This window comes from Colius striatus, chromosome 2 (genome assembly GCF_028858725.1).
Source record: "Colius striatus isolate bColStr4 chromosome 2, bColStr4.1.hap1, whole genome shotgun sequence".
Lineage (NCBI taxonomy): Eukaryota > Metazoa > Chordata > Aves > Coliiformes > Coliidae > Colius > Colius striatus.
In genome coordinates, this window is record NC_084760.1 from 116841393 (window position 1) to 116863558 (window position 22166).

General features: G+C 52.1%; 2 protein-coding genes across 4 annotated transcripts in view; both read right to left on the reverse strand.

Moving 5' to 3' along the window:
• Nucleotides 1–4905: 4905 nt before the first annotated feature.
• On the reverse strand, nucleotides 4906–13822 carry LAMP5 (lysosomal associated membrane protein family member 5). The gene is made up of 6 exons (XM_061990659.1): nucleotides 13671–13822; nucleotides 13265–13437; nucleotides 12956–13087; nucleotides 12770–12875; nucleotides 11140–11328; nucleotides 4906–5084 (listed from the first exon to the last, which is right to left on the reverse strand). The coding sequence occupies exons 1-6, from the start codon at nucleotides 13711–13713 to the stop codon at nucleotides 4906–4908; spliced, it is 822 nt and encodes a 273-aa protein (XP_061846643.1). The 5' UTR covers nucleotides 13714–13822.
• A 3972-nt stretch (nucleotides 13823–17794) lies between these two features.
• PLCB4 (phospholipase C beta 4) overlaps nucleotides 17795–22166 on the reverse strand; it is a 194502-nt gene continuing 190130 nt past the window's right edge. For all 3 annotated transcript variants that reach the window (XM_061989252.1, XM_061989253.1, XM_061989251.1), the window contains one exon: nucleotides 17795–19568. In XM_061989252.1, coding sequence (XP_061845236.1) covers nucleotides 19480–19568 — 89 coding nt within the window. In that variant the 3' untranslated portion in view covers nucleotides 17795–19479. The remainder of the gene's footprint in view (nucleotides 19569–22166) is intronic.

Genomic DNA, 22166 nt, shown 5'->3' on the forward strand with positions numbered 1-22166 from the left:
TGACAGAACTTCACACAACTCTCACCTTGAAGTATGAGATGGGGAATACAAAGCAACAGAGGTGACTGTGGTCAGGATGCGACTGCCACGGCCCTCAAGGAAAAAGAGAGGACATGGGACCAGTTGTTACTGGTCCAGCTTTCCATATACAGGGCTAAAAGCATAATTTAAGTGCAAGAGGTACACACAGAAACTCAGGAGGATGTAAGCTTTGCTCTATACTTAATGCGTGTAGATTCAGAGCAAAATCCTCTCACACTTCTGCTTCGTGACAAAGTTCTGAATTGTTCCACTGCACAGAGCATTTCAACTGATACTACTTTATAGCTTGAAGCTTAAAAATATTACTCTGACACTCACAAATTATTTGGGGAATCCAAGTAAGCAGCAGCTCATTAAGCAGCTGCACAAGCCACACAAAGTGATTAAAGTGACTAAGGGTCTAAAGAACAGGGTGGTATCTGCACTATGACATAAGGGGTAAATCCTTTCCAACAATAACAAACAAACCTGGGTTGAACAGACTTAAGGCTTCCAGTGATAACCCATAAGTTGCAGCGAGCTCTGCATCTATTTTACCTTTAACAAAGCGCAGCAGAGCATTTGTATTTGACACTATATTCTACTGAAACACTTCAGTGCTGCTTTACAGACCAGAAGAGCAAATAGCCAAAAAACCTAACGTAACACACTCTTCGGTATCTGGTACTGCAACAGTTTTCCAAGTAGACACCAAAAACCCACCCCAAACATCAACAGAAAGCAACTAATAGCATTTGACAAACCTTACTGACAGACCCCGAGAACCAAGATGCAGCTGCTCAGACTAGCCTAGAAATCAACCCGGGAATACTTCCTCTGCAAACTACCAGACTCATCTCTTCAAAACAGTTATAAGAGTAGCCAAAGCACTTGACTCTCCATCGCTGCTCTGCAAACAGAGCTAAACCACAATAACAAAACCCCTGTATTTTCAATAACAAAGACCCCTGCCTTCATCTTTGAGGCACGTCATGGTCTAGCTGGCTTTGGAATTCTCTGTTTACTGCAAGGCACATGTCAATAGAAAACGCTGCCTCGCTCCTGCACAAAAGAAAAGCCAGTTCACCTGTGTGTTTAAACCTGCACTGTTCATTCCCAAAATAAACCTGACCACGGGGTTGTCGTGGTTAAGGCCCATCCAGGACCAAAGGATCACTTATTAATTAGAAAGTCCTGAGTTTCTTTTGCTCCTTTCCTGCACATCACTAACCAACTGCAGCTGGCCAGAAATGCAAGTGGTCGCCGTTAGCCAAGGGAGTACCCTCCAGGCCACCAACGTGGAGATACAGAGAGGGTCACGGCTGTGTGAGGGATCTGAAAGCATCTGTGGGAGAGAGAACTGGGCAGAGCCAGTAGTCTGGGAACACATTTCCTTAAGCTACAGAAATCACCTTGCAATTTAGAGAAAAAAAACCCACACAACCATCGAGAGCAACCATTTTAAAACAGTACCATCAACTTCAAGCAAGAAGCTAAAAACCACCGTGAAACCACTTCAATGCTTCATTCGGTTTGTTCATTTTTAGATATGAACAATTTAGTTGTACTTTTCAATAAGACACAGAAATACAACACCTAGTTAGTCCACAGTGGCATCACTCCCAGCTTTACTACAACACCATTGACTCCGGTGGAATTTGCAGATCAAAACAAAACATGGATGCGACTCTACACTTGATACCTGGAAGGGCCCATCTCATCACTTACAAAGTCTCATTAACTCTGATTTTCCCTAAGGTTTTGAAGGAGACAAAACATTGCTGACTCCCTGCAGGTAGGTTGGGAATAACCTCTTCATTGTTTTCAATGTAGGAGAGCTCTATCTGTTCCAGTTCTGTTTAATAGAACATGCAAACAGGTCCCCCATTAAGGTTAAAATGACCAATGCTTCACAAATTAAAAAGCACGGCATGAAAAAAAGCAATAAGGGTTTGTAGCTTTGTTAGAACACTCATAAAATGAGGATTTGCTACTTCCTACAGATGCACAGAACCACTGTATGCAATCAAACAACATGCAAAAATCACATGGAAACAGCATAGAATCGTTTCAGTTGGAAAGAACAAGTCCAACTACTCACCTCGTACTGCTGAGTTCATGGTAGTGACCCTTCTAAACACCTCCCCGGATGGGGACTCCAGCAGCTCCCCAGGCAGCCTATGCCAGGGTCTAACCATCTTCTCGGAGAAAAGGTTCTTCCTTATCTCCAACCTAAAACTCCCGTGGCACCACTTGAGTCCATTTTTTCTTGTCCTAGGAGGAGAGATTGCTCCCCACCTTACTGCAACCGTCCATGCAGGGAGCCACAGAAAACAACCGTGTCTCCTCCCAGCCTCCTTTTCTGCAGGCTAAATACTCCCAGCTCCCTCAGATGCTCATCAGCTGTTCTCCAGAAGATCTTGGCCACCTGGGCACGCTGCTGACTCACGTTCAGCTGTTGTCAGTTAACACCCTCGGCTCCTTTTCTGACAGACGGCTTTCCAGCCACACGTCCCGAGCCTGTAGTGTTGCCCGAGGTTGGTGTGGCCGAACCTCGCCACCTGGCGCTTGGCCCTGTCAGACCTCGTACCCCGGGCTCCAGCCCGTCCAGATGGTTTTCCACCAAACACCGAGCGAGTCCTTCCCAGCCGTGGGCAGCCGGTTTCTCCGGGAGGATGCTCTGGGAGACTGTGCCAAAGGCTTTAGTAAGGGACAGGAAAACCACATCCACAGCCTTTCCCCTCATCCACTAAGTGGGTCCCCTTGTCCTGAGTGGTTAGTCGAGTAGCACCTGCCTTTCATAAAGCCACGATGGCTGGGCTTCAACCCTCGGTCATTCTGTATGTGCCTGAGGATGGTGCTCAAGATATAATCTTTCCCGGCACCAAAATCAGGCCAATGGGCCTGTAGTTCCCAGGATCCTCCTTCCAGCCCTTCTCATAGCTGGGTGGCACATTTGCCATCTTACTGTCCTCTGTGACCTCCCCCCACGGTGAGCCGGGACCGCCGGTGGATGACTGAGAGCGGCCGGACGAGCGCTTCTGCCGGCTCCCTCGGCACGTTCCGTCCGGCCCCGTGGCCTCGCGCGAGTCGAGACGGAGCGGCAGGTCACGCGCCGCTTCCCCTTGGACCGAGGGGACTTGGTTCTGTCCCCCGTCCCTGTCTTTGAGTGCTCCAGGTACCCAGAGAACAGATGGTTTCACTATTGAGACCGAGGCGAAGGAGACACGAAAGCACCTCGGTCTTTTCCTCATCCTCGGTCCCTGCTTCCCCCTGCATCCACTAAAGGATGAGGATTCCCTTTAGCTCCTTTTGTTGCTGACGTAGAAACTTTTCTTATTGTCTTTTACAGCAGTGTCCGGCTTCAGTTCTGATTGTGCCTCAGCCCATCTGATTTTCTCCCTGTAAGAGGGCTCTCGCTATGGATGAAAAACACCCCATAAATGTGGAGGAGGCTGCAGTATTAGGGAGCAGAACGGTTTCTCTGCTTGCACTTCTCCCTATCGCTGGTTTCCTTTGCTTATTACTCTGTGTTAAGCTCAAAGAGGACGGTCTGCATCGGCCTCTGTTTGGATCCAGTCCGTTCAGGAACAAAAAGGTGTTTTCTGTACCCTAAACATGAGGTCTGGTCTAACCCTTGCTACGGTAAGAGAGGAATATCAGAGACAACTGAGGAATCCGGGGTTATGGAGCCGTCCCCCGCCCCATCTCCTGTGAACCGCCCGCCCCAACGATGCTGCTAGAGGAAATCCCACCTTGGAGATCCATTCAAACAATGCATTCGTACACTGATCAGGCACCGTGGGGTTAGTAAAAAGCATGACATGGTTTCAAAATAAGACAGGCAACTCACACATTATATATGTACATGTTTTAATTCAGTTTAAAAATGGTCAACACTTAAGGATAGATTTTAAGGGTTTCCTTGTATTTTTTTTCCCCTGTTACATTAGATGATACCTGAATAATCTGCATAGCAACTTGACCGTTTCTGTTTCTCCTTTTTCTTGTGTGTGTGTGTGTCTCATTGTGAAAAGACCGGTTGCAGGCAGCAATGTAACATCTCGACGACGATCACGATACGTGCAGGATGTCCAGCCAGAAGCGTTTCTCTGTTGACTTGCAGTAGCGTGGCACTTGGTAAGTTCTGTATCGAGACTTTATTTATTTACTTACTTAGAGTTTAATTCAGATGTGGCTCAAGAAGCAAAAACAAAACTTTCCTCGCTCAGGCTCGAGTGTGGGGGGCAGCTCCTCGACTGGAGTTACTCCAGTTCACACCAGCCTGAGGTTTGGGCCTGTTTTATTAGTAGTATCAGGATTTTTTAGCATTGCCTTCAGGCTTTCCTTAACAGGAATGCAAACTTCAGGAATGTGGTTGGAGGCCCTTCCTTAGAGGGACTTAATGAAATCAGTGCGACGGCTGCGTCCCTCGGCCCTGCTCCCTGCGCCGACGTGGAGGGAGAGGACCGAAGGCTGCCCGGAGCAACGTGTTGGGAGAGGGAAAAAGCTCTCGAGTGGGGGGGAAAAAAAAGAGGGAAACAAAACTAAAAAGAAAAAAGCAATTTTTGCCCCCAGTGTTAAACTTTGACTCGTGAAGTGTTTCTGTTTCCAGCTGATCGGCCCGGCTGCTTAAGAAGGTATTCATACCACCTACTGCCGCACCCCTAAAATCAGACGCTCCGAGTCTTCTTTGCAGAGACAGCCAGGTCTCGGCACTGCCTGCATCGAAGCCCAGCCTCGGCCGGCGTGTCTCTGCGAAAGGCTCGCTCTTAGGCGTTGTGAATACCCTCTCTCGCCCCCCCCAACCTTTCCTCACCCTTGGAAAAAAAGTGCTTTTGCTTTTTCTACCTGATAAATATTTGGGCTGCTCGATCCTGTCCCCTATCCCATGTGTTTGTACTGAGATCTGTCCCGAGGGATTAGCACTTGGTTGGCCGTCAGCTTGTGGTGGATGTGATAAACGCAGAGGGTTATCACGATAACCAACCCCAGGATCAGGCCCAAAATCAGAGGCAGGGTTTCTTCTAACTGCTCCCTCTGGTCCACCGGGCACTTGTGTTCTGCAGGGAAAGACAAAGGGAAGAGAAATGACATTGTAAATCTTCGTCGGGGTCCAAAGCAGCCGCTTTGGAGGACACTGAAATCAGTCACAATGGAGGGTTTGTACAGAAAGGTAATATCTATCAAACCAGCTGAGGTAGTGGGTAAAACACCGTGAGCCTCTGCCACGCAGCAATCGCCTCGTGAAAGCGCCGGTTTGTCACCCCTGGCTGTAGATCTGCTTTGGTTATTTAGTTACACAGCTCTAAGTGTTTTATCACGAGACCTCAACATCAATAAAGCCTCTCATCCTACATCAGACTTAATCTACTCATTGTTAGAAGAGCAAATTGACAGAGACCCGGCAGCATCCCTTCGCCCTCTCCGCGAGCTCCCCGTGGGGAGTTTGCCGGCGCACGTGCGTGTCGGCGGTCCGACGGCGTCCCGCTGCTCCACGGCTTTTGGTCAGCTGTGGCAAAGGATGAGCAGAAGCGACGTGAGCCTCCTGGTTTTTTTCCTCTCTGGCCTATGGGTCTATTAGTCTAATAAACCACTACAAAATAATCACAACCACAGCTACAGTGGGAAAACGCTTTTGTATCTAGATTGCAAAGGCCGCCAAGGTTAGGAAACGCATTACGCTGGTGATCGCGCTTCAGCTCCCTTACGCTTCCAGAGCCTCCTGCGGATCTGAATGACAGGACTGTGATTTACATTTTACTCCCCACAGGCCTGTTGCTTATCCACGCTGATGGACAGGCAGAGTCGACGCTGCTCACGTGGCCTGACAGACCGAAAAGAAGGAAAACGCCAAATCTCAATGCGGGGCGGGGAAGGTTATGGGGTACAGCAGAGACGAGTGCTCTGGCCTCTGGGTCATCACCTTCACAGTACTAGGATTGTGCTGGAAACAATGAAAACAGCAATTACTGTTAAAAAAAGGGGGAAAGAAAGGCTGCATGTCAGATGAGCAGCTACAAAGGATATCGGGAATCCCTTCCATCGCTAAAGGCCGTCCAGATGGGTTCCCCGGGCAGCTGACCGCGAGCCGCAGACATCTGCGGTAACCGCGAATGGCAACCGCTCTGCAAATCTAACAGCCCGTGGCAAAGAGCAGGAAAAACCCAGAGACAGGCTCCCCTCTCCAGGCCCAGGCGGGAGGTGACGGCAGCGATGCATCTCCAGGGGTGCCGGCGCCGCCGGGAGCTCCGGCACGAGCAGAGCCGTCCTTCCGGCACCGGGCTCCCGGCGATGCCGTAAGGAAACGTTTCAAGCTGTAAATGAAGTGAAACAAAACAAGCAAAAAGTGAAATGTGATCTCACATAAAAGAAAAGAAAGAATGAAAGTCCTTTTCGGTTCCAGTTGCTCGGTGTCTCACCAGAGGAGTGATTAATCACCGGGACTGTGTTACAGGCGATTCCGCAATTGCTGCAATGCAGGGGTTTTGTTTGTTTGGATCGAGGAGAAAGAGAAAAAGAACTCTGGTGATCATTTAGCCCCCAAGACTGGGCTTCTACAGCTGTACTCAGTTCTTCTCGGGTGTTCTCAGTTCTTCCTAAGGCCTGAGCAGACCCTCTAAGGCACGGACACCGGTTGGCACCCCCGGAGCTGACTGTGGGGGAAGCCCCGCACGGGGAGGTGCTGTGGGGCCGGAGGTGCCCCCAGCCCCACACCCCGCTGCCCACGTGCTGGCCCAAAGCAGCAGCCCTGCGGAAGAGCCTGTGCCAGAGGAGCTCCCGGCCGAGGTGTGCCGCTGTGCCCACAGCGGCGGTTTAGTGCAGCCGCCTCAATCTCCTCCTGCGGGCGCTAATGTTTGCTTTGAAAGCGGTTTGGCTGAAACCCTGCAGGAAACTGAAGGAAGGCTGCGGCAAGGCCAGGCTGAGGATGTTCACCTATGCTCAAACACAGCGCCCCGTGAGCTTTTCCACAACGCCATGCTGCGTTCACGGGAGGATGAAGTGAATGCAGGGCGCTGCAGGCAGCGAAGGTGGCAAAAGCCCTGGTGCTGGGATGCAGAGAACTAGCCCCAGTGCTGGGATCAGAGAACTAACCCAACTCTAACGCACCTGCTTGCATTATTTCAGTTCCCAGCTTTGGCCACGGCGTTCCGCTGCAGAGCGCAAAATGCGCCGGAGGACGTGGCCGCAGCGCTGGCATCCACAGCGAGCCACGGCTCTATTGAAGCGTCTGAGTCACAACTCAAAAAGGTGTCGATCCTTGCAAGCAGCCAAGAGGGAGAGTTCTTTATGCTGACACTTTTTAAAGAGGATTTAAAAAACAAAAAAAAGCCAACTGGGGAAAAGAAAAGGCCAAACCTCAAAGCCCTGCTCGCAGCCTCCAGCAGCACAGCCACAAACCTTGCTGCGCCTCTCCAGGCAGAGACCGCTCTGCCCGGGCGGCCTTGTGGAGCAGCCCCTTCCTGCCCCACCAACACCTTCTCCTCACCAGACAGAGTCCTTTCCTCCTTTAAAAGGGGCACACCAAAGCCTGGGCTCTTTAAGGAATGTAGGGGGAACGGGAAGGGAGCCGTGGGGGAGTCGGTACAGCAGCGTGGGCAAAGGCTGAGCACAGACACGTTTGCAGCAGAGCTAAACTTTCCCCAGTGCTGACTGCTAGGAAGAAGTCTGTATTTTAACATTATGTTAAAACACATACAATGTTCTCGCTAACCTAACATCATACTTGAGCATTTACACAGCGTTTTTCACCCCAAGAGTTCGAAGCTTTGCACGGGCGGCGAGGTGCAGGGCGCTGCCGGGAGGTAGGTAACAGGTACAATTCCCAGTCTGTCGGCAAAGGAAAATGCAAAGAGGGAGAGCGAGGGCACGAGGCTTTGAATAAAGTCCAGGGCAGACGCAAGTTCAGACGCCCGGCCCCCGTCGGGTCGGTTGGTCGACGCGTGACAGACGAAACACCATCACACTGGGAAGGGTGATGTATTTTCAGTCAATACCTTCTGCAAGGAAACAGCCCTTTCCCTTACATTTCCTTGAGTATTTTGCTTCAGGTCATGGGGACTTCAGCATGTCCTAAATTGCTGGGTTTCACCCTCAGTCCAGTCAAGTGAAAAACAAAAAAGGGGCCCTGGCAGGCAGATTTTGACTAGGTTAAAAGTTCAGGCGCTGGTGCGGGTTTTGCCGCATCCCAAACCCGGCAGGGTCACCCTTTGGCCAGGGAGGTGCCCTCCCACGGCCCTTTTGTGGAACAAAACCCACGGGTGGGGGATGCAAAGGAAGCCTTTGGGTACCTTCCTCATTGTTCCTTTGTGCTGCGCTTCCCCCGGCACCGCGCGGCACCGGGGCTCGCGTGCCGCCACGGTTTCTATGGTGAGCGCTCGTCCAATTTCACTACTAGGCTACGAAACCACCCGACAGGCCCATTTTCTTGTTTCAGCATCCTTCTGCAGAACAAATAGAGGCACGGCAAAAGAAAGAAAGCATCAGCCTTTTCCCACAGTCGCCACGGCAAGGCTGAGGAGAGGAGCGGGGGCCGCTCCGAGGGACGGGAACACGGCACGGTGCATCTGGCAGAACGGGGTGGCTTTTGGAGATGGATATTTACATCAATTAGCTTAAAAAGCAAAAATCCAAACCCACAAAGCTAAAAATTGGGTGCATTTCTTTTTGAACACATTGCCACATACCTCGCAAAGAGGAGCTGTTTGACCCTTAAGAAAAAGCAGTCCTTGGCTCAAAGGGAGAGGAGACCTCTCGGGATCTTGATGCCTAATTCTCAGCCTCTCCATCTCTTTGTATTAGTATTTGTCATAGTTTTGATCAAAATCGCAAGAGCTGATGATTTCTGGGGCGTTCTTTTGCCAATTTAAGAGCTCTCCTCAACACCCTCTCTCAATCCGGCTCTCTTTTTACTGATCTTTTAAGCTGAAAAATATACACACATTTTTCCTTATCGAAAAACATTTCACGAGCCCCGAAACAAACAAAAAATGTTCTGTAGCTGCTGCATTCAAAAGGGTAAACACAGACATTTATGTCTATTTATACAGAAGGGTGTATTTGTGAGGGTTGGAAGCAGTGTGCAAAGGAAAAAAAACAACTATACTCGAGCAACTGAGTTTAAGCATCCAAAAGAAACCCCACTAAAAGCAAGCTTTGTGATCTATCTTAGAGAGGACGGTGTCAGGACTAATGACAAAACCTTTCCCCCCCCGATTCCTTTGTGGCGGAAGGGGCCTGACCCTCCCGCCACTGTCTCGGCGATTCTTCTGCTCTAGCGCATCTCTTTCTCTCTTCTGAAATGTTTCTAAGTGTTCTGTAGCTTGTTGATAATTAATGGGATTTTTTTTAACTAATGGGAAATTAATGAAGCAAAAAGGAGCAGGCTAAGGGGCAGGGATTTTCACACCCCCTAAAAGGATCAGGTTTTGCCGTGCGTGTGCCCGGGACGCGCCGGCCAGCGGGGCCGGGGAGGACGTGCTGCCGGGAGAAGCGGCGGAGCCCCGGGTCAAGCTTTGTTGATCAATGACCTCTCAGGTGCTATTTGCTATTTAACTTCCAGTGGATTTCAAGAAGCATCACAGAACGGGGAGAGCAACAATAACAACAGCAAAACCCTGAAAGCTTGACAAAGAAAAAAACCGTGCTTTCCTCGGACTGATTAATTCATTAATTCCCCACGTGTTTGGATGCTAAACCAACTGGGATCTTCTCATGTCCTGGAGACAAAAAAACAACCCACGAACTAACAACGAAGCAAAAAGAAAAGAGAAAAGATTTACTGCCAGTTGTTTTAACTGTGAGCTCTCAAACTTGGTGAGTTTGCTATCGCGGAGACACGGCGGCTAAACCCCAGGCTTGGCCTCCGAGGTCTGCCCGGCCCAACCCTGAGTGCGGGAAGCCCGGATCCACAAGGGAAGAGAAAGGATGAAGGTGTGCCAACAGAAAAAAAACCCACAGGAAACCATTAAATTCTGCCCTTTTCTCCCCGTAACCTATGCAAAAGGTGGTACTACTTTGGTAGTTCAAAACGGGATGTGTGCCCACGGGTAAAACCTGCTCCGTACTACGTCGTGAGTAATCCAGCCTCGCGGAGCTCTGCCAGAGCCGGCGTGCAGAAGAGCGAGTATTTACTACAGCAGCGAGCGCAACGTGAGTCATGAGCAGAAGTGCTTGGCTCTGTAGTCGGTGCTGGCTTTTCTACTGCCTTCCAAAACATATCCCACAAGCACAACGATGGAGCCCCACGCTTTGGATGCCAGGCTTGAAAGTAACACCAGCGTTTGCTGGTACAAATTTAGTTGGCATCTTGTTGGAATAACGGAGGTAACCGATTAGCTAAGATGGCACTACAAAAAGGGGACCGGTCCCCAAGGGCTAATTCGGGCGAGCGTGTTGAAACTCCCTCGTTTACCCTGATGGAAAACTTCGGGGGGAAGCTGGGGAGGAGAAGCCCCGTGCTTCCTGGGGATAAAGGAAAGCAAGATCTGCAGGAATCCTGCTCTGTGGCAGTACTGCAGCCGATTCCAATACAACCCTCTGATACGAACAGCATTTTCTTGTGCGTGCTATTAACGTTAAAGAAACCCAAGAAGAGGAGCAGCACCCCGTGTGTTTGGCACACAAGGCGCCTCGCTGAAGTCCCTGTTACACGTCCTCCACCCTTGCGACGAGCATTAATCAAACCGAAGCCAGCAAGGCGCACCCCAAGGGTCTCTTGCTGCCGCAGCTCTGAGCTTTCCTCGGTGGGCGGTGGTCCTAAAAAAGCCCCTGCAGCTGTACCAAGGCACCTCCTGTGCTGCTAAGGATTAAACCAAGCCTTGCAGGGCTCCCCGGGGACCAGACACCTCTGGGGCCCGCCGGCAGTCTAGCTAGATGAGTCCTTACAGAAGCCAATGTACACACGACAGCAGCTGGGGCTGAATTTGTAACCGCTTTTTTGGGACCGGGGAGGCAGGGAGCGGGTCGGAGGGAAGGCGGGGAGCGCCGAGGACCCGCTGAAAGGAGGGGAAGGGATTCTGAGAGAGGCGGGAGCCGAATTCCTTCGGTGGGTCCCGACACCGCGAAGGCTGTGACGGTGTGAGCGTGTCGGGGCTGCCCCGGGGGCTCACGCCTTACCTTCGCTGAAGACAAAGTCGGCGCTGATGTCGAAAGGCTGGACGCGCACTTCCGACAGCAAGAGCTGCACGGCCTTCTGGTGGTCGTTGGAGGTGAGGGAGATGGTCTGCTGCGCCTGGCACTCGTAGGACTTCCCAGCCGGGGTGACCAGGGCAGAGAGCTGGTGCGTGCTGGCCGTGTGCTTCCCGGCTGGCCGAGGGGCAGAAATGGCAGAGGTCAGGTCCCGTCTCGAGGGGTGGGAACACCGCCCTGACTTTATTAACAAAGGTAATGAGCTGAGCAGGAGGGTAGGCAGGGGGTGTGCCACATGGCAGCCGCACGCTCCACCGCTCTCAGAGTGTTTTCTCCCGGAGTGGGAGCTTTTGGCGTGACCCTCCCCCACACTGGGGTCGCCTGCTCGAGGGCAGAACGGGGGGCTGCGGAGCACGGTACCGCCAGCGCCAAGGGGAGAGCCGGCTCTGCCACCACTGGCTCCCTTCCTACCACATCATCTGAAGCCTGGAAAGTCTGAGGAAATGTTTCCATTCACGTGTATGGAGGTTTGAGCCTCGGACTGCACCCCTACATTTGGGGAATGGCAATTCCTGCGACCGCACCTGCGCTCTGAATTCGCGTGGACAGGAGCGATGCAATTTGGGGACCTCACTACAAAGCAAAACAAGGCTGTAACGCCTTGCCCGATTCCTGCAAGTACAATGTGGCCGTTTCACCAAAAACAGATGAGGAGAAAAATATTCCCCCATCGTGTGGAGCTCGCTTGGTACGGGAAGGCTGAATGCGGCTCGGGAAGGTGGAACGAGCGACGCATTCCGCCTCCCGCAGCCCTTCGTTCGGAAAGGCCATCCGTGTTCCGTGTTTGCGGAGGGGTGATGAGGCGTGGCCACCATCGTGTTTTGGGGACACAAACAGTAGAAACACCGGTAGGGAAAAAAAAACCCCGATGGCTCCACATCCAGCGTGTCTTACGGTCCAAACTCTGTCACGCGCCGTTGGCTGGAGTTTGACAATCTCCAGGAAGAACAACTTGCGAATGGCAGGATTTCAATTCTCAGTGCAAGGCGACTCATTCCCGAGCAGAAGCGAAATAAAACCGAAATGAAAGCCAAAAGAAAGGGAATCCGGTGAGAAAAAGAGGAGGCTGTTGGGTGCGGAGGTGTGGGTATTGAGCTCAATCTCATCATTGTCTTGGGAAACGGCTGCTTTCCCAGCTATTCGACTATCATTAGAACCAAGGAGGTAATTAACCTTAAAAAACATCTCTTGAAGGAAAGGAAACAGATTTTGGCAGCCCGGGCAGCCCTTTGCCCTGCCGCCCACCCCCTCGGGCCCCTGGGTCCGGCCAGGAGGGCCCGAGGCGGTGCAGCAGATGGGCAGAGGTTGGGCTCTCCCCCGCGCCGATTAAAACCGAGAATAAACGGTGGAAAAAACCCAAACACACGCTTTAAAAGCCGCCCCGGGACCCGCTTCGTCGGGCGGGTTTGGGGATCCTCTTTTTTTCCTCTGTTACACTGCATTTAGGCGAGGAGCCCGCGGGGTGCTGGGGCCGCGTGTCCCCCTCCGGCTCCGCGCCCGCAGCCCGCGGGGACCCGCCGTCGCCTCCGCCCCCCAGCCCCCCCCTCGGGGCGCTTACGGCTGATGGCGTCCTTGAAGTAGGTGCGCTCGCCGGTGTCGTAGGTGAACTGGATGCGGCTGAGCCTCCAGAAAGCCTCCTGCCCCCGGGACGTGTTGTGCCCCTCCTGCCGAGACAGGGTCGGTCAGGACCCCGGCGGCACAGCCGCGGAGCCCGGCTGCCGGGAGGGCGGGGGGAGCCCCGTACCTTCAGGAAGAAGAGTTTGAGGGTGTACGCTTGTTCCAGCCAGGAGATCTCCAGCTCCGACTCGTTAGTGCCGCACTTGCCCTTCATCTCGGCGCCCCGCGACACCGGGATATCGGCTTGCTCCGTGATCAGCTGGAAACGGGGAGCGGGGCTCGGGGAGGGGAACCGGCTCCCCTCCGCACGCCCACAGCCGCGACGGAGTATTCTCAGAGGGGACGAAGGACTTCCCAAAACTACCGGCGGGTTACCCCCCCACCCCCGCCGTGACAACGCCGCAAAGCGCGACCCCGGCCCCGGGACCCCACTCACATCCACGTAGTTGCTGGCCCACACTTCGTAAGGGACGATAAACTTGGCGGCGAATTCCGCCATGAGGCACGTCGTCCGGTTTTCCCGCACCACGAAAATGTTCTTTTCGGGGTTGAGGGAGAGCCCGGAGAGATTCTCAACTTCTTGCTCGGCAGCCAGGCGAGCCGCGGCGTCTGCGGGCGGAGAAGCGCTGAGCGGCGGCAGCGCCCGGGCCCCTCCGCCCCCAGCCTCGCCTCCACCTCCCTCCGCCCCCGCATCCCTGTCGCGACGGAGCGAGCGGCCGGGATGGGGCAGCCGGCGGTGCTGGAGCGCGGTGTTCTGGCGGCGCCGGCTCCGGCTCGGCGCCGAGCCGGCTGCCTCATCGCGACAGGGCTCCCGTGTCGCGACTCGCCGCCGCGCTACTCACGCAAGAGGATGAGGAACAGCCCCGGGAGGTGCCCTCCAGCCATCTCCCTGCTCGGCCCCGGCTGGTCCGCGGGTGCTCCTCCCGGAAAGGGTCCGCTCCGGAGAAATGAAGGGAAAAGAGAAAACAGAAAAAATGGAAAAGGAGGGGGAAATAAAACGAGCCGAACCACCTCCTTCCTTCCCCGGGAGCCGCGCAGCCTGCAGAAGCGCTCCGCTGCGGAGTGGCGGGGAGGAGGGACGGGAAAGAGTGTGTGGGTGTGTGGGGAGGAGGAAGGGGAGGAGGGGAGATGCCGGCGGAGCTGATGCAGGCGCCCACGCCGAGGGACGGGGAGTACGCGGGGGCAGGGCGGGGAGGAGGAGGGATTCCCCCCCCTCCGGCGATGGGGGCTCCGCCGATCCCCGCGGGGATGCCGGCGGAGAGCGGGGACCTCGCGGGAGGGAGCCGGGGGACCCCGGGCCGCCCTGACGTGCCTCTGGAGCGCTGGGGCCGAGCGGCTGCTCCGACGGCACGAGTGCCGTGCCCGGGCAGCGCCGCCGGAGAGGCGAACGAGCCGCTCAAGCGGGGCAGGCGAGGCGGGGGAGGAGGGGTTATCTAGTCCAGCTCTGGCTGCTCACCGAGCGTCAGTAATTACGGTGAAGGTGAACAGCTGCTTCGTCTGTTAATTTAGAAGGGGAAAAAAAAAACCCCAAATTGTGCAGCTATTTTTGGGCGGCAAGGTCAGAACCAAACCCGTCACTCTTTTGTAAGCGGCCAGCGACACACCTGAGCTCTTGGGATGTCACGGCATCACGTCAAGCACACCGTAACAGAAAATATTCCATCACGTACCAAGGGGAGCGGTCCCGAAGGTGCGCCAGAGCAATCCAGGCCGTGTCTGTGCGGGGTGTCGTTGCGGGGGGGTGCGTCTCGCAGACGCGAAACGACCGCTCCGGAGAGAAGGAGCTGCCGGGGGTGTGTGGGATGAGTGTGTATAAAAGCGGCGCGCACCCCGTCCTTCCCGGCTTCGGGGCAGGAGGCGGCTGGGGAGGAAGGGCCACCCGCTCCCTCCCTCCCTCCTCTCGCTCGCCCCGGGGGTGCGATGCTGCCGCAGGCCGGAGCGGGGCAATTTTCTTGATTCCCCGTAAAGCCGGCTCCTGCGTTTGCGTTTCCTCCCTCGCAGCCCGGGGGCGGGCGGTGAAACGTCCCCCCGGGCGGTGGGGTCTCCGGACGTAGCGGCCGCGTTCCCGGCGAAGGGCCCCCGGCCTCGCGTCCCGCGGCTCCGGGGCTTTGCTTTTCCCGCTCGCCGGGCGATGCGATGCTATTTTTCCCCCTGCCTCTGATCGGGAGTTTTTCTGCTCCTTAACGCGCTCCCACCCTCGTTCCCCCGGTGTGAAGAACACACCCGAATATTTACAAGTGAGCGAGACGTGGGGTCCAGAAGGGGCAGGAACAGGCGCCCCACGCCAAAGGTATTTTTAAAAGCCCCTCCAAAGGGACGGCAGCTCTCCGGAATGCCTGGCTTCACCCGGATTCGCCGGCAATTTGCTTTCTTTAGCTCAGAAAAAAGAGCCAGGAGGAAACGGCCCAAGGTTTTGCAGAGCGAGGTGTTCCGAGGTGAGTTTTGATGGTGGGAAGCTGCCCTGCCTCTGCCAGGGGGTTTCTTGCAGGAAACGGCTCTTTAACAATAAGAGCCGATACCGAAGGAACAGACTGGACTTTCTAGCTATTTGTTGGAAATCCTCTTCTGCTTGCTGTACGTACCGAATATTATACTTGGGCCGTTTCCTCTCTCTCCCGTTTCGTGGTAAGGAGCCATTCCTGCACCCTAAAATAGAGCCAGACCTACGTCAGTCGTGGTAAAGGATTAACATCCAAATAATAGTTTCACGAAAGAAATATCACCTTCTATGTGAGGCTCTTTGACTGCAGTAGCCTGGATGTCTGTGGTGATTTTAATGGCCGGCTTCCTCAGGTCATACTGCCGATCTCGGTATTTAGCCTCTATTTCCTCCTCTATCCCTCTGATTGGTTTTTGGGAGGTTTGCAGATAATTTCCAAACCTCCCAGTAAATGTACGGTCCTGCACTGCCGCCCTTGCCCCCAGCCCGTGTAAGAGGGTACCACGGGGAGCAGCTGGGGAGAGAGCAGCCGTGTTGCAGACGCTGAGCGAGCGTGACCCTCAGCCCCCACGGCACAGAACCCCGCTCTCCTGGCACCCGCGTTACACAAAGCCTTCGGCTTCGGTGGCAATCCCCGCTCTCTCCCTGCAAAAATCGCTTCTTGGCAAAAAAAACCCCAGGGAGGCCTGAGGCTTCCTAACACCAAGAAAGCCCAGGAACACCGCCAGCGGACAGATCTTTCCAGAGGGAGCAAGTGCGGCGTTAGCTGATCTGAAGGGCTGTGGCTAGGGCCAATAAGTGGTCACACATAGGCTCACCCGGAGCCAGCCCTGCAGCCCGCTCTTGCCCCCAGCGGGGGAGCCTGCGTGTGAATCCCAGAAAGACGGATCCCCCTTGCAACCCCCCCCACCTACCAGACAGCGATAACTCTTACCAGTCTCCTGCAGCAGGGAAAAAGCTGCAGCGCCGGGACCGCTGCCGGCGCATCCTCGGGAGTGGGGTTTTCCAGCCTGGCAGCTCTGGAATGCGTGTGGAGTCTGCGACCCCCGAGGAGTATTTTGGGTCTCTCGTGACTCAGCCTGACCTCTCTCGAGTGGGGCAGGGTGAAACAGACTCCCCTCAGAAACAGCCAAGTTAAGAACCAACCCCTTAATTACTGGAAGAATGGCCTGGGAGGCCGGGGTGTCGGGACCCTCCCCTGTCACAGCTGGGCTCTATTTATCTGAAAAGATTCAGAGAGGGAGAATCTGCCACTTCCCTGGGTGAAATTTCACTCGAGTGGAATCCATCACTTGGGCAGGGAATGACATTTTAAAGTGCCTTAACTCGGTATCGGTGTTCAGATTGATTAGCCTATTTCCTTCCCGATGGAAATTCTCACCTCATTACACGAGCGGCCAAACTTCAAATAATTTTTGAATCAAATACTACTTAAGCAGCGTTTCAAAAATACTTAGCTGACAAAATTAATCACTTAATTTCAAATTACTGTCTGTGTTCTATGCTAAATTGTCAAGGGGTGAAATACAATAACGGCTCTGGGAGCGGAGCCTGGAAGCTGAGGCTACTCGGCTCCACGGTTTCACGAATGCACGTCACCTCTCTGACTTGACAAACGTCTCCCTCCCGGCTGATCAGCGAGGGGAGACTCCAGAGGAGGCTGGGGATAGTATTTTCTAGCCTTCCAAAACCAGGAGATTTAAGATGCGTGGGTTTGATTTTCCTCAGAGGGGGAAGCGAGCTGAACCCGAGTCCTCCCTTTCCAGTTATTTAACTGGTAGGCTGGTGTTTTCCAGCCAGGCTGTAAATGAGCCTAAGAACACCGGTAATGTTTAATGCTTTGCCATCCAGTTCCCCCTGTATCTGGTCTGTCATTTCTTTCTCCTTAATGGCTGGAAATCGCTGCTGCTCTCAGCTCCCTCCGGCACTGCAGCCAAGCTCAGAGAGCAGGGAGAGATGCACCTGGTACGCAGTTTGCCTTTAAAACAGTCTGCGTGGTAAGGAGCGGGAGATGCCTCCGTAGGTTACGTGGTATTGGACTGGGAATTCTAAATGGGCATCACAAGCTTGTTTAATTTCTGCCTTAAAAACCCAAAGGCTTTGCTGTGAGGGAGCCCTGGCACAGGCTGCCCAGGGAGGGTGTGGAGGCTCCTTCCTTGGAGGTCTTTGAGACCCATGCTGACGTGTTCCTATGCCACCGGATCTAGTTGAACCTGCTTCTGCAAGGGGGTTGGACTGGATGATCTCTAAAGGTCCTTTCCCATCCCTACCATTCTATGATGATACACCGCTGCATCTCGAGGTAGTGCTGCTACGCTGTACTTAGGTAGTTCTGGAGCGCCGGGAGGTCTGATATTGCACAATTCTTCCGTCACTTAACTGAGACTCCTCTGAATAAATAAGCTGTGATAGAAATACATTTACACTATAGACATTTTTACAGGAAATATAACTTCCTCAAGCTTCGTGTGTAGCGACGCCACCGCTCTAAAATTCACTACAGGCGGAACCGAAGGTGTTGGGTTTTGAAGGTTTTTATTAGAGAAGTCGAAAGTTTCATCTCAGGACTGACAAGAACATAATTCTCTCTTTTCATTTATTTATAGGAATATGTAGAATTTGTTTGTACAAGCATATACAACAAAGTAATTGGTGCTTAGCAGGTTGGAATCGGGAATCTGATTTGTTCTAAACTAGCGGTTTCCCATGCGGTCGTCTCGGAGTCGGCGGCACGGACGGGTTCCGAGCGGGGCGCTTACGTGCATCGTTCTGCCATATAACTACAGCGAGCTCTGGAGACATGCAAATGAACACGTTAGCCAAATTGGCTTTAGATCTAATGGACATAAAAAGGTTATTCCTGATATGAAATTCTGAAAATCTGCATAAATACTTCTGTGTAAAATTAAATTAGTTATGTACTTTTCTTTTACTACAAGTATCAAGAATGCCCACGTAATTAATATACACACATATATATAGAGAGACCTCGTTATGCTAAAAGTCTTTGTAATTAATCAAACGATATTCTGTGCCATACATTTATTCAGTATTCACCAGCTAGTAGAATGACTGTGGTCTTACAGCAGGCGTTGCAATCTTAGGAGCGTTTGTATCACATGCAAACATACTCTTAGCGTTTCTGTTTACTAAGTTTATCACGTGGCAAGACGGATGTGAATTTTCTACAATGTCGTGATCCCGAAGTGTATAAATACTTTGTACATTTTCACAGTTACTGACTTTTTGCCAAAAGCCATTTAAACGATCTTCGAAGTTACGATGAACTGTAGGATCCGGGCTCTGCGGCGACAGGGTCAAAACGCAAGTTCTAGACAAGCGACGTAGGATGTAAACTTTTCTTCGAGTGCCTGACACGTAATTCCTTAGAGCGCCGATCGGGTTTGGCACAAATACGCTGTAGTTCCCCTCAGGCAGTAACCCTTCTGGGATATTGGTTCCGTTCGGACGTGAGAGAGTCGATATGGCACTTGTGAATGACATCGTTGGGCTGCAGCAACGTCCCGTTGAGTTACCCTTACGGCTGATGGATTTGGCCGATGACGTATTGTACTTTGGAATATATGCGACTGTCAACTTGCAACTGTCTGCTACGTGAAATATGGTTTGAAATACAACTGCCCAATCTCAACTCTTTACTGATCGTTACGGTGACTTAGCGGAAGATGCCGTTCGGTGGGCTCGTTGACATTGGGCGCCGAGCATCTGACGACGCTGCTCGTCGGGGTCTGGCGACGCGGGGTTCCTACACGGTGTGTCCCACGGGAGAACTCAAACTACAGTTGGGTTGCCATTTGAGATGATGTGTGAATCTGTTGTGTTTCAAGGCTCTGATTGGGTAATTGCGATGCGGGCAAGCTGCCCCTCGACATACAGAAAGGATTGCAGGACTGGGTTCATAAACCAACAAACCCCTCTTCATCTTCTGATCGGTGTTTCTCTGAACAAAGGAAAGCCTTATGGAAATCCAACAGAAGAGATTCAGTGCCCAGTGTTAAAAAAGGAAGTAACGCAAACCTTAGGGCTCGGAGGTTCGTAGCTACACTTTTTGCTTTAAAAACAAAACCACCGAACCGACGACTCCCTCCCTAAAAAAACAAAGGGGGAAAAAAGCAAAAAGCCCGCTTTTCAGCCTCAGCAGTGTTACTGTGAATTTTGCTCTCGTTTTAAGGATGCCGTGCTCTCTGACTTCAATTGGCTTGTTGAGGCTTTAGACCACTGTTGCCGGCCTGCGATCCATCTCTGCTTCCAGCTTCACCATCTGCTGCATCTCCTTTGCCTGCAACCCAAAATAACCGCACGAAGCGTGGTGTTAGACCTTTTGTTCGCAACGAAAGGACGTGTTTTATGTGATGGTGTCTTGAGTGAAACACAGACAAAACGCACCAAAGCCAGAGGTGATAACGTTATGCTTCCTCCTCCCCCCACCCCCCTGCAGTGTCATTCTGGTTTTCAAATCAGATGCAATTCTTACATCTACAGGGAAATATCTTTGATCCCTTTCCTAAACTCATGGGTTGACTTGGTGAAAAGCAGAAGCTCCAATTTTGGGGGAGAAAACAGATGCCGTTGTGACTGTTTCACAGGGCGTGTCTTTGGGAACGTACGCTTCACCGCTCTGGTGTGAGTGCCGCGATGCGCTACTTCCTCAGACGCTTAGAGAGTTCATCTCCAATCTGAACTCGTTTCTTTCCTAAAGCCCATAAATGACAAGAATCCCCTGGGCAAGGTTCTTTAGGTAATCATTTTTTAAATAATACTTGAAAAAAGCTAATCTCCACCTGGCCTGGAGATCCTTATGTTTACAGCTGTGGTGTTTTTCACCTCGGGATTAGACTACCGCTGCCCTCCCTGAATGCGCCTGGAACTGTGTCCAAATGGGCCGTGCGAAATGCAGCAAGGAACGGATGCCAGAGCTCGCCGTAACTCTGTTTGCCTCGGGCTTTGCGAGCAGAGTTAAGGCACCGTATATAAATAGTAACTGGCCTGGGAATCCCCTGCTTGGAGAGAGCTTTTTTAATTCCCCTCCTTTCCCTCTCTTTCTCTCTTCCACACACACATGCAGACCTACTCCTCCTGTGGCTCAGTTACAGATTAGAAGTTGAGCTTGGTTTGAAATTGTGCAGTTTAAAAGAACTGGGAGTGTCAGCATTTCCTCTGAGGGTTCTCAATCCGGAAAGTTCTTGAAATCTATAACCCAAAGGACTCGATAAATTGACCCAGAGGGCAAGCTAACCCATCCACCTTTCCAATCGAGCTCCCGAGGATTACGACACGTTCAGGAAAAGGCAAATCAATCACTGTTCCATTGCTGCGTTACTGTGGGGGTGACGGAGCAGTGGAGCAGGCTGTCCAGAGGGGTTGTGGAGTCTCCTTCCTTGGAGATCTTCAAGACTCGCCTGCACGCATTCCTATGGGACCTGATCTAGGTGGAGCTGCTTCTGCAGGGGAGTTGGACTAGATGGTCTCTAAAGGTCCCTTCCAACCCTACCATTCTAAGCCGCTGGTTTCTTTGTGTCACTGCTCTGTATCTGTCCCGCAGGGAAGAACGGTTGCTGGACCTCCTTGACCTGAGCTGCGTTTCCCAAAATGTTGCTCAGATGGGAGACTTTGCTAGATGAGCTCCTCCTTAAGGAAGCTTTCTGGATGCGCAAACACATCTCTGCAGGTGAGACAATGGGCGGATGTAGATCTAAAGTAACGAGATGCGCGGCTATTCATTTTGCGAGGTGAGTGTGGGTGTGTGGGGATGTGACATACATGCCCACTTGAAAAATCTAGCCCTGTGCTTTTGTAATCATCGTCATCATCTCGGGGGGAAAAAGTAATTATGATAATAACAAAGCAACTGCCGTAAATATGATTAGAAATTAAGCGACGCTCTCCACTTAAATGAGTTAAAAGCTTGAAAGTAATGAAGAAATAATTTTAACATGAAAACATGGAAACACAATAAATAAATCAATATGTACAACCTCCTCTGAAATGTTGGCTACAGTTTGCCTGAGTGCGAAATGAAATCCCAGATAAAACAAAACCCTGCGGCTGCTTCTTAGTGACTCACACGTTTCACCTTTTAGGCTCGTGACTTCGCTGCTGGCACGCGGTGCCCTGTAAATATTCTGCACGCTGATGTACGGTGTATGGAATATATTGGAGAGAACTTGCCCTCAAAAGACACGTGAGCATAGGACAAGGATGCTCGTTGTGGCTAGTCCGAGGCTGGGTCAGACAGTACGTTCTGACGTGAACGTGCCAGCGCGATACAAGAAGACGAGTGGCTAATGGACTCTGCTTTCAAGGCTCTTGTTCTCTAGTGAGATCCAAGGCAGGCTAAGAGTAAAAGAATGATTTCTTTTTTCCCTTAGCCTAACGAATGTGGGTTTTTTTCCTATGTCTATAAATAAATATTGTTACAACGGGTGCTGTCAAGATGTCACCAGTTAAAGAAAACAGATCGGGCAACGCCGTACAACTCGGTGTTCAGGCCTAATATGACTGTTTCCCTTGGTAAGAGGGGGCTTAACAGAGATTTCTTTTGAGTAAGGATTACTTAGGAAGCCGCAGCAGCAGAGCCACATGGGTGCTGGATCTTGAAGTGACTTTTAGAGCTCTGGAAGCCTCTCTTCTTTAGACACTAAAAGCTATTTCTGGCCACCTAGTCTGTATTTTGCTATTCTTAGCGTGGAATGACTTGGTTTATTACCATACTAATATGTGGATCCCCTTTCTCTGACTCTCAGCATTAGCAGCTAATCAAGTGCACGCTAACACTCAACTCATTTCCTTACATCCGTAGACACTTCTCACAGACACAGTTTAGAGCTCGAAGCGCATCTTTCCCTGACAACGGCTCACACACGATACAAGTTCATCT

What these genes read in the sequence shown, in the direction of transcription:
- LAMP5 (XM_061990659.1), bottom strand. Translation starts at nt 13,713, where the DNA reads ATGGCTGGAGGGCACCTCCCGGGGCTGTTCCTCATCCTCTTGC. An exon ending in TCAAACTCTTCTTCCTGAAG is followed by an intron (nt 12,876 to 12,955) that starts GTACGGGGCTCC and finishes CTGTCTCGGCAG; the next exon opens with GAGGGGCACAACACGTCCCG. An exon ending in CGACTTTGTCTTCAGCGAAG is followed by an intron (nt 5,085 to 11,139) that starts GTAAGGCGTGAG and finishes CTTTCCCTGCAG; the next exon opens with AACACAAGTGCCCGGTGGAC.